General features: G+C 38.3%; 1 protein-coding gene across 4 annotated transcripts in view; it reads left to right on the top strand.

Annotated features, from left to right (window-relative positions):
• Positions 1-11,598, top strand: part of LOC122074461 (reticulon-like protein B16) — a 38,394-nt gene that overhangs the window by 20,184 nt on the left and 6,612 nt on the right. For 2 of the 4 annotated variants that reach the window (XM_042639274.1, XM_042639277.1), the window contains exon 6: positions 2,477-2,657. The exons of 1 other annotated variant lie outside the window; for it this stretch is intronic. In XM_042639274.1, the coding sequence (XP_042495208.1) occupies positions 2,477-2,643 (167 nt within the window). In that variant the 3' untranslated portion in view covers positions 2,644-2,657. Of the gene's footprint in view, positions 1-2,476; positions 2,662-11,598 lie in introns of all 4 variants that reach the window. One more of the 4 variants, XM_042639276.1, reaches the window with a different exon arrangement.

Genomic DNA, 11,598 nt, shown 5'->3' with positions numbered 1-11,598 from the left:
TCTCGTGAGTCGGCGGACTGCCTTACTTCCAATGGACTGCAACGCCTTACCAACGCCTAGGCGCTGGTAACGCCTTACCAACGCCTTAAAAACTATGGTAGAAATATAGTGGATGACCTTAGGGCTTAGGCACTCATTTTGGCATCATAGAGGTAAGTATAATAAATACTTGTATTTTTTATGTCTTCTTTTCTTTATATTTATAATTTTGTTTCATAATTATGTATTTATATTATATGTTAATATGTTATGATGATTGATGATTGATGAAGATGAACTTAGTTTATTCACTTTATTGATTTGTTTTCTTGATGAATATCTTACATTAGTATGAATATGAACCTTTAATATTTATTTAACATATGAGGAATATGATTCAACTAGGATTTGAGCCAAATAGATTGGTTTTATAAAAAAATTACACAGGAACGCTTTAGTCGATAAGGCGACGCTTTATGCCCGCCTTATCACTAAGGCGCTTCGAAAGACCCTCAAACTCCTCCGTTGCCTTATTGCCTTAAAAACTATGGCTGCTGCTGCTGAACTCTGTAAAGCTTCCTTTTTCATTCTTCGAGCTTAACTTCCCAACCAGCTATCAGTTGAGGATTATCTTCTAAAGGATAGTTGGCCGTCACACGAGGGACCTTTGCTCCAAATTTGAGGTTCATCGGAGGCTGAGATCTTATGCTATCGAAAGTTGTCAAAAGTTTCCTAATTCATGTCAACAACATAACTCTCAATTCAACCATCGGAATTGGCTCATCTCTTGAGGGCTTGTTGACCCATCTAGGACCTTCATCTACTCCAAGTTTCAGCTCCATCTAAGCTACGGTTTGTGAGATCGCATATTTCTTCTTATTTAGCCATATTTTTTCAGATACTGCCTGGGATTAGGATCACTTGTGATTCTGGTCTTACATTATGTCCACTCCACTTTTGTTACTTTGATCTCTCGTATGCCAGAGTTTGAAGTTGTCTAACATCTTTACTCTGTTACCCTTCCATCTGGTCTCTTGGATACATGCGATATTAATTCTCTGTCTCCTCATAACCTCTATCAACTCCAGGCTCTTACATGTTACGGATCCAATGTTCCAGGAAGCCAATCTAATTCTACGCTGTTGGGTTGTGAATTTGCCTCGCACTTGTCCTTGCCGACTTATCACCGTATTTGGGTGTCAACACGGCGCATTGCTTACAGGGAATGCCCTAGCAACACAAGGATGGAAAGACATGACACCAAGAAAAGGTATCAGAATACGAAAGGATCGATGCAAAAGGTTGTTGGCTAGGTATATTAAGGTGCCGGCTGCCTACCTGACGCACCACTATAAGAAAATAGGGAAGAATAATAAGAAGAATAAATACAAGGGTATAAAAGGGAGGACACCTAATGCATTAAACAATAGAATTACGATATCTAGTAAATAGAAGGTGAGCAGAACAGACAAGTGCACCACAAGATATCAAGTATATAACAAAGGTAGCTAGAAAATCTGTTAGAATAAGTGGGAGCTTGGAGTTTACATGCACCACGACAAGACCCACGTAAATGTCTGCAGGTACCTAACAACTCAAATTGAGAAAGGTCTTACCAAAAGCCAATATCACAAACTGGTGCACTGGTTTAGTGTCTTAACACACCCACAAATGCTGCTGTCCATAAACTGTAGAAATGACGAGTGAGGTTGGCCGGGATACTATAAATAGGGAGGACTGAGTTAAAGACGGTTGGGGTGGTGGTGTTCAGTGGTGGGTGTTGGGGGTGGTCACAATAGGTGAGAAGGTGTGCAGAAACCACAAATGAATGATTTATTTATTTTTTTGAGAGAAAAGGTCGGGAAAGGTTCTCGACCAGATCGGTGGTGAAGCTTAGGGATTGCAGCGAGACACACTAAGGGGCAAAATAGCCGACCTTTAGTTTTCTTTCTTTCTTTTCTTTCCTTTTTTTTCTCTGAGAAGGCAGCACACTGGCGAAATTATAGGGGAGGAGTCCTAACGAAACCTCACTTCTTGCAACGATTAAACAAATTGGAGGTGGGATTGGGGAAGGACTTGCCCACTCAAGGTTTACCTGCACAATTGAAAGAAACGCGGGTCGGGATGGGATATGTATTACAACACCAGATCAGTTCTGCTCGAATTCGAGCTCAGTGACATATCAGGAGCAATCCCTACGCCTCTGCAGATCTGCACAGCCCTAAAGGCAAATTGAGCCCTGGTACAAAAATCCCTGCCAATGATAATATTAGAGTCGCAGAGTACCTGATCTTCTGTGGTATGGTTGGTGGGACCATACCAACTCAGAAAATATGGTTTGCATTGGTCACATTACTACTATAGTTGTTACTTACACTTCGCTCGCACGCACGCGCACACACACACACACACACACACACACACACACACAAGCACATGTTATATACTCCAAATATCCTGATCTTCTATGCAATTTGCAATTTGGAATGGATTTCAGGAACCATAATCTCAGTAACACTTCCTGCTTTGTACAATAAATATGAAGAGCATGTGGATAAATATGCCGGTTTGGTCCACCAGAAATTTGCAAAGCACTATAAAATAGTGGATGAAAATGTTATAAGCAGATTACCTCAGAGTTTACGAAAGGACAAAGATACTTGAGTTACAACTGGCTGGTAGGTACGTTTTCCAGTTATATGTATGTGTATATATGTATATATATATGTATATTTGGGTAGAGTATATTTATATGTATACTGCAGCTTCCTCCGAGTTTCTCCTGCTGCCTTGAGATTTTAATTCTAAAATTATCTTTTTATTATGTTAGACAATCCTGAAGACGCTTATAAGCTACAAGAAAAATGGATAAACTTATGTATGATGCATGATGCAGAATGTTAGGCAGTTAAGAAGCATCATATAGATAAACGCAGTGTAACGGAGAAGACGTTGAGATGGATGGGTGGAAAAACTTAGAAGGATCATGGTTTAAAGTATCCAACCGAATCATATTGTATCAGCCTATATGTATCGGTATTGGTGGGTATCAATACGATACGGTGTGATATGTATCCCATTTTTAAAATACTTTAAAGTATCCCACCGTATCGGCCGATATGACAAGATATAGGTCAATACTATTGATACGTCTCTTAAAAGGCCCATGTGGGTTTCATCTCGACATAGAACTTAGAGAACGCCCCCCCACCCAAAAAAAAAAAAATCCTAAAAAAAAGTCCTAATTCCTAAGCCCCTATAACTCGGTTTTTTTTATAAATTTGAGTTAGGGCCTTAGGGTTTTTGATATACACTAAAAAAAGATTCAAAGGGTGCCTAAAAACCTAAGTTTGGATAATTCAACAAATTAAAATCAGAGATTGAAGGAGATTTCGCAGAAAAATGTAGGTTTCTCAAAAACTTGATCTTTGTGTTTAAATCATTATTTCTATACCTACTTTTTTATATAAATGGATGGGTTTAGTAAAAAATGATCCACCCATAGCATCAAACTGCGTCATTTGCAAATATTTGTACCAAGATTCAAGAAATATATATATATATTTTTCAAACCAAGTCCTATGCCTTTGGAAAAACATCACTAGTCGCTCCTATTCAAGAAGATCTTTCTAGCTATTACTACATGTAAGAAATCTCATCCTTTATAACAATTTCTATTGAATGCACTTATCTCATTATATATTGTTCTCTATATTAGTGTTCATGCATTATACATGTTATATATTGCTTATTTATATAGTTTTTTGCTCCAAAAGTGTATTTCCATGCGTATCTTTAACATATCTTGTGTAACCTCCGATACGATACATCTCTTCACCCAACCGATAAATACACGATGTTGATACTTTAAACCTTAGGAAGGATAATGTAAGGAATAACCATATTAGAATTGATTTGGAAGTAGCTCTGACATATGATCAGCTATGAGAAAGCCGTTTGACGTGGCATGGTCATGTTCAATGGATGCATTTGGATGCTCCAGTACAGAGGAATGATTTGATTCAAATTGAAGGAATCTATAGAGCCAAAAGAAAACCTAAAATGACCTTAGGAAAAGTAGTGAGAAAAGACATGCATAACTTATCCCTTGTATGAAGTATGACTTATAGAGCTGATTGGAGGCCAAGGATTCATATAGCCAACATCATTTAGTTGGGAAAAGGCTGAGTTGTTGGTGTTGATAATCTTGAAAGTTGCCATTAATATCCAGCACTTAAACAAATAGAAGATGTTATCAATGATTTGTGATATTGGATCTATTATAATGTTCATAACGTGGTATACATCATTTTTTCGTTACCCCCCTCCCAAAAAAAAAAAAAAAAAAAAAAAGGTATTGCATCATTTTTCGATGAACACTATTTTGTTTTGGGACTTTGTGGTTCTCCATGTATTAACTCTCAATCCCCAGGACTAGGGCCTAATGTTGCACAGGGTGGGAGGGGGGAGGAGATTATCTCTTCTCACTGATCTCATCCTTGGTTTCTTAACCTATAACTAGTCAAATAGAGAACTACATGGAGTACCTCCGTGGTGCCAAAAAGAATGAAAGAAAAATTAATACAGATAAGATTGTCGAAATTGGGCTAATCAGGCATCATAAGACTTTGTTTTTGCCTATGGTCGGGTTCTATGGGCCTTGGGGTTCTTGTTTTTGATTTTATTGATGTAATGTGTCTATTTATTAAACCCATATGTAGTGTCTTAATTCTGAATACGGGACTTACTTTATTAGTTATTTTTATTTATTTGTTATTTTTGGGCTTTAGATAGGCTGGTATAGGTCTTTGAGAGTTCAACCTTATTCTGTCTTTCCTTTATTATTCCGTTTCCTAGCAAGTTTAAGTTTTTTATCAGTTCAGGATTGGTTTAGGCCTTTCCTTTTTCGAGTTTTAAGTCTATATTTTAGTTTTCTATATAAATTTGTAAGGGGCTACCATCTTGTACACGAATTTGATTAATAAAAGTGGGCTTTTGCCTTTGGTTCTATGGTGATTTAAAAGGCTTCCTGTTGGTGGAACCCTTGGTGGTGATTCCAAGGTTGGTGTACTGGTGGTGATTCCTGCCCTGGAGATCCGGTGGTGATTCTTGATCAAATTCTTCTGTCTTTTCTTTATATTTAGTTTCAGTTTTAAAAGAACCAAAAGAAATCCTATCTTTCCCATCGATTTCTAGTTTCCTATTTCAACTTGAATTTCTCAAAGTCTCCTTGTTTACTACTGATTTCTGAATTCTGATTTCTGATTTCAGTTCTCTGCTCTCTTATTAGTTTTGAATCTTGTGACAGTTTCAAAATCTGAACTTTTCAATTAAAACCTAAAATCCTGCTGAAACTAGGATTCATACATTTTTTCAAATTTCTGGTTTTTTTTTTGGTAATTATGTTTCTATATTTAGTTACTGGTTCAATCAGTTATTAGAGCTGTATTTGATATCTGTTTAGAGCCCCAATTCTGGCCATTGATTATGCAGAAATAGAGTCTCCTACCTCAACAAGGATTCTCTCATATTTTTAAATCCAGCTGTTTGATTGGAGTCAAACTTTTTGCAGGACGAATCCTCAGTCCATTGTCTTTAACCATAATATTGACCTCATCTGATCATTTGATTTGCTGGTATTAATTTTCTCTTGGATCAGGTTTCTAAACTTTTGCTGCAATTCCGGTTTTCATTTGGAATTCTAAATTTTATCCATAGATGATTTAAAACCCCATCAATTGGTATCAGAGCCAAACTTGGCTGTAGATGCCATGGATCCTAGCCTTTTGTGTGTTGTACTCCAATAACTTCAGTCGTGCAAGAGAATGTGTCAATGGTTGAAGCGAATCTTGAAAATACTCAACGACAATTTAAGGAATTTAAGAGAAAATCACTGATTCACTGTTCACATCCAATTTTATGGAAACTTCCGTCAAAAAATTGATCTTACCCGCTGGCAAAAGGTGAAGAGCCAAAAGACGAGTTGGATTGAGGAATCTCTTAAAAATGATCAAAAGATCTGATTGAAGATAAAAAGTCTCCTAAGGAATATTATGTTAAAGAGGTGAAAATCAAAATCATCCCTATAGAGATAGACTCAAGGATTAAAGTATTGGTATTGGTCGCCGTATCAGTCGGTCAAAATTAAGATATGTATCGGAGGGTATCGTACCATATCGGAGATACACTAAAGATATGCACATAAATGGATAGTGAACACATTTTTATACACTTTTGCATAAAAAAACAGTTAAAAAAAGCTATATATAATATGTAGAATGCATAAATACTTAAGTAGAGGGTATCGTATTGATAGACAAATATATTGAGTTGAAAATGTTCAAAATGATGAGGTTTGAGTTTCTTACAATTTTTTCTTTCCTCATTGCCATTGCCACTGTGATGGGTGCCATGAAGAGTGTCGTGGTGGTTCAAATCCTTGGCTAGGACCTTGAGCATGAGTAGATCTAAGAAATTTGAAAAAAATTGAAACTCTCATTTTCTCTTGAAAAAAGTGTATAAATCCTTATAAATCCAATGATTTCATGTAATAATGATGCAAAAAATGTGATTCCAAGTATGATGAACCTTAGATTTGTAAAAAAATTGAAAATCTAAGGTTAAAGTTGAAAAAAATGAGTAAAGATTCAAGAACTTACTATTCAAGACTTTCAACTTTCAAGTTCAAGGTTCTTCTTGGACTATGTTTTTCTCCTTCTTTGAACCATTCACTTCCACAATGTTTCTTTTAATCTACCATTTGAGTCTCCAAAAAGGTGTGTGAATCAAAGGGGAAGAAAGAAGAGAAATATAGAAAACTGTTGGTGAGAGTTTGATGTGTTTGTTTCAAACAACAAAAGGCACATTCACACTTAAGTAGCCGTATCGTACCGTATTGGTATGTATCGGTTCAATACTGTACGATATGGTACCGATACTCACGGGAATTTTCATGTTTTCAAAAGTTCATATCGTAGAGTATCGTGCGTATCGGTACGGCACGATACGGTACTACTGATACACCGATACACAAAAGAGGGCCCAAAGTTCCCTGTAGCGTATCGGTATGTATCGTGCCAATGCCTACCAATACCGATCCGTATCGGACGATACGGCACGATACGCACCAATACTTAAAACCATGGATAGACTGTATGGAATATGTTCTTCTGAAATAGATCATCATCGTCAAAATTCTGAGGGTCACTGATTTTGTTTAAGAGAGGCATTAGATTGTCGAATCAAAGCCGCTGATTGTGGATGCCGATTGAGAGGTGATGATTCTCCCATATTTAAAACTCGAAGATGAGTTTTTTCCAACAACGGAGGAATTGATGTAGTTAAAATTGTCCACTTGGCCTAAACAGGTCTCGGAAGATGTTATTTTGGCCCAGGGTTAGGTACAATGGGCCTTGTTTTTCTATTTTGAGTTTGCTGTAATGGGCCTCTTTATTTATCTCATATTTAGGGTCTTAATTCTAAATACGTTTTACTTTATAAGTTAGTCTAGTGAGAGTCCTATACTCATATTTCTTTTTTAATTTTTTGGGAGAAAGAACCTTGCCAGTCTGGTGTAGGAAGCACCAACATGCGGGTGCAGGGCTAATGGGAGGGCACGCTGGAGCATCTTCAGTACATAAGGGGCACTGTGGTCTTTTTGCGCCTACCTGTGTCTGGGCATAGGCAACACCAGACTGGTAGGGTTCTTTCTCCCTTATTGGTTAAGTATTTTAGTTACGCTCAAAGGTCTCTAAGAGTCCAACCTTATTTCAGCCTTTTCTTTTTTTAAAGTAAGGTTTTTTTTTTTTTTGGGTCTTCTAAGTTTGTATGGGGCTACATCCTTGTACACGAATTTGATTAATATAATTTGGATTTTTTCCTTTGGTTCTGTGGTGATTAAGAATGCTCTCTGCTGTGGGGATTCAGTAGGCTCCCCCTAGTGGTGATTCCGGCCCTGCAGATCAAGTGTGATTCTTTATCATGCCTTTCTAAAATATTTTCAGTTTCAATCCCACCCACCCCTAATGTAGAAGTAGATTCAAAGAAAACTACCCCCAAAGTATTACAACTCCAAACCCCAACTCAAATAGGACTCTAGAACTAACTTGACAAAGTACAACAATAGGACAAAAAAACCACTAGAAAAAAACCCAGGAAGTACTTAAGAGAACAAAGAATAACTTGATTAAAAAAAAAAACCAACAATAAAGAACCAAAACCCTAGGAGAGAGAAGCCTGCGGCTAGGGTTTAATGGGGATATCTACGGTTGGAGTTGTAGAAACGCAACCCTAAAACGATGCAGAAGATAATGGAAAAACAAAACAAACAATGCACACGGATTTACGAGGTTTGGTAAGGTTGCCTACGTCCCTGGTGAGATGAGATCCTGCTTCACTATCAATGGAGAATAGGGTTACAACGCTCGTCCTCACACCTCTCAGTATTGCTTGCATTTCAGAGAAAGAAGCCCTCGCTACAAATATATAGTGAAAAAACCCTAATCCGGAAAGTACACAATTGCCCTAACCGGCTAGCGGGACCGTTGTCCTGCCTGTCTAGGTGTTGCACCAGTACTCGCTGGATTAAACTGCGACGGAATACAAGACATCATACACCAACAATCTCCACCTTGGCTTGAATTCTGTCGAGCCTCCTGTAAAGATAACTTGTAGACGTCTTCATCATTGTACCTCATTAGAGGTACAAACCCGCACCTGTTTGGTGCGTCCCTCATCTTCAACAATGAGTAATATTAATCAAGTCCAAACAGGACTCGAACTTCTCTGTAGTAACTGGCTTTGTGAACATATCTGCAGGATTGAGATCTATATGAATTTTTCTCAAGTGAATACTTCCTTCTGACACAAGCTCCCTGATCTTGTGAAATCTCACATCAATATGCTTTGTTCTTACATGAAACACCTGATTCTTTGCAAGATGTATGGCACTCTGACTGTCACAATGTAACACTGTACCTCCTTGCTCCAACCCCAACTCATGAACCAGTCTAGCCAACCAGACTCCTTCCTTGGCAACCTTAACTGTTGCCATGTACTCTGCCTCTGTAGTGGACAATGCAATTGTAGATTGAAGCATCGCCCTCCATGATATAGGTCCACCAACCAATGTAAACACATACCCTGTAGTAGACCTCCTCTTGTCTAAATCACCAGCATAGTCAGAATCAACATAACCTGCCAATTCTATAGAACTTCCCTTGCCACTGAACATAACACCTATATCTTTAGTCTTGCTCAAATATCTGAAGATCCACTTAATTGCATTCCAATGCTCCTTCCCTGGATTACTCATGTATCTCCTAACAACACTGACTGCATGAGACAAATCCGGCCTGCTACAAACCATAACATACATGAGACTCCCAACTACGCTAGCATAAGGGACTTGAGACATCTGCTCCACCTCCTCATGTGTTGTAGGGCATTCCCTTTCAGATAACTTGAAGTGGCCAGTTAACGGAGTGCTAACCGGCTTAGTCATTTCCATATTGAAACGCTCTAGCACCTTTTTCAATATACCTCTTCTGAGTTACCCAAAGTTTACCTGCATTTCTATCTCTAAGGATTTCCATGCCAAGGATCTTCTTAGCGGCACCAAGATCCTTCATCTCAAATTCAGCACTCAACAAAGACTTCAAAGAGACTATATCATGTTTGTTCTTTGCAGCAATGAGCATGTCATCAACATAAAGCATTAACAAAATAATGGAATTATCACTTGACACTTTATAATAAACACAACTATCATACTCACTTCTTGTGTAGCCAATCTTCATCATGTGGGAATCAAAACGTTTGTACCATTGCCTAGGAGATTGCTTAAGGCCATAAAGCGACCTCTTAAGCAGACAAACATGGTCTTTCTTTCCCTGCACCTTGAAACCTTCAGGCTGCTCTATGTAAATCTGTTCCTCTAAGTCACCATGAAGAAATGCAGTTTTCACATCAAGTTGTTCAAGCTCTAAATCATACATGGCCACCAAAGCAAGTAGTACCTTGATCGAAGTGTATTTCACCACTGGAGAGAATATTTCATTGTAGTCTATCCCCTCCTTCTGTGCATAGCCCTTGGTTACAAGTCTGGCTGTATACTTTTTAGGCTCCTTCTCAGATGCTGCCTCTTTCTTACGAAAGACCCATTTACACCCAATGATTTTTCTTCCCTTGGGTTTTTCCACAATCTCCCAAGTCTTGTTCTTCTGTAGAGATTCCATTTCCTCCATCATAGCCGTCATCCATTTATCATGCTGTGCATCCCTCAAAGCATCATGGTAGGAAGATGGATCACCTGTACCTACAGTGAGGGCATAGGCAACCATGTCCTCAAACCCGTATCTCATAGGTGCTTTGTGAGTACGCTTCCCTTTACCCTTTGCCACAATATAGGGAACTTCTACTGCTTCCTGTTGTCCTAGTAAGTCACTTGATGACTCATTCTCTCTTGTTGTTTCTAACTCATCTAACTCCACCTGCACAGTAGAACCTTCTTTATTTTCATCAACTGTTTGTGAATTGTAATTTGACTTCACTATATGAGACTCATCAAACACAACGTCTCTGCTAACCACTCTGTGAACTTGGATCCCACAACTTGAATCCCTTTACACCTTTCTTAAAACCAAGAAAGATACACTACTTAAACTTTGAGTCTAGCTTGGAACGCTGCTCACTCTCAACATGCGCATAGGCTGGACAACCAAATATTTTTAGAATAGGATAATCTACTGGTTTTTCTGTCCATACCTCTTCAGGAATTTTACAATCAATCACCTTTGATGGAGACCTATTGATGGGGAAATATGCCATGTTCACTGCTTCTGCCCAAAATCTCTTGCTCAACCCTGCATTCAGCCTCATACTTCGAGCTCTTTCTATAAGTGTTCTGTTCATCCTTTGAGCTACACCATTTTGCTGTGGTGTCTTTGGAACCGTGAAGTGACATGTAATCCCTTCAGCTTTGCACAATTCTAGAAACGGCTTGTATGTGTACTCTCTTCCAATATCTATTCTCAAGTATTTAATTTTCTTTCCTGTCTTCTTTTCTACCTCAGCCTTCCATTCCTTAAATTTAGTGAACACCTCACTTTTATGCTTCATGAAGTAGATCCAGACTTTCCTTGTGTAATCATCAACAAAGGTCACGAAGTATTCTGCCCCACCTTTAGATTTTGTTGTTGAAGGACCCCATACATCGCTGTGTACATGATCAAGCACCCCTTTACTATTATGTTTTGCAGTTTTGAAACTAACCTTGCACTGTTTCCCGAACACACAATATTTGCAGAAGTTCAGTTTACAAGTTTTTACTCCCTTCAACATTTTCCTTTTATAAAGCTCCATCAATCCTCTTTCTCCCATATGCCCTAACCGCATATGCCATAGATAGGTATCATCTGTATCAAATATTGTATCTGGAGTCACAGATGCTCTACCTATAACTGTGCTCCCTATGAGTCTATATAGGTTTCCTGCTAGCTGTCCCTTCATGACAACCATTACACCCTTAATAACTTTGAGAACTCCACCTTCTGCTATGTACTTGCAGCCATTTGAGTCAATTGCCCCCAAAGATATTAAGTTTTTCCTTAATTCTGGTAC

The sequence above is a fragment of the Macadamia integrifolia genome, chromosome 3 (assembly GCF_013358625.1).
Source record: "Macadamia integrifolia cultivar HAES 741 chromosome 3, SCU_Mint_v3, whole genome shotgun sequence".
NCBI classification, from domain to species: domain Eukaryota; kingdom Viridiplantae; phylum Streptophyta; class Magnoliopsida; order Proteales; family Proteaceae; genus Macadamia; species Macadamia integrifolia.
Note: the sequence above shows the minus strand (reverse complement) of the source record. Positions and strands in the feature narration are given on the sequence as shown.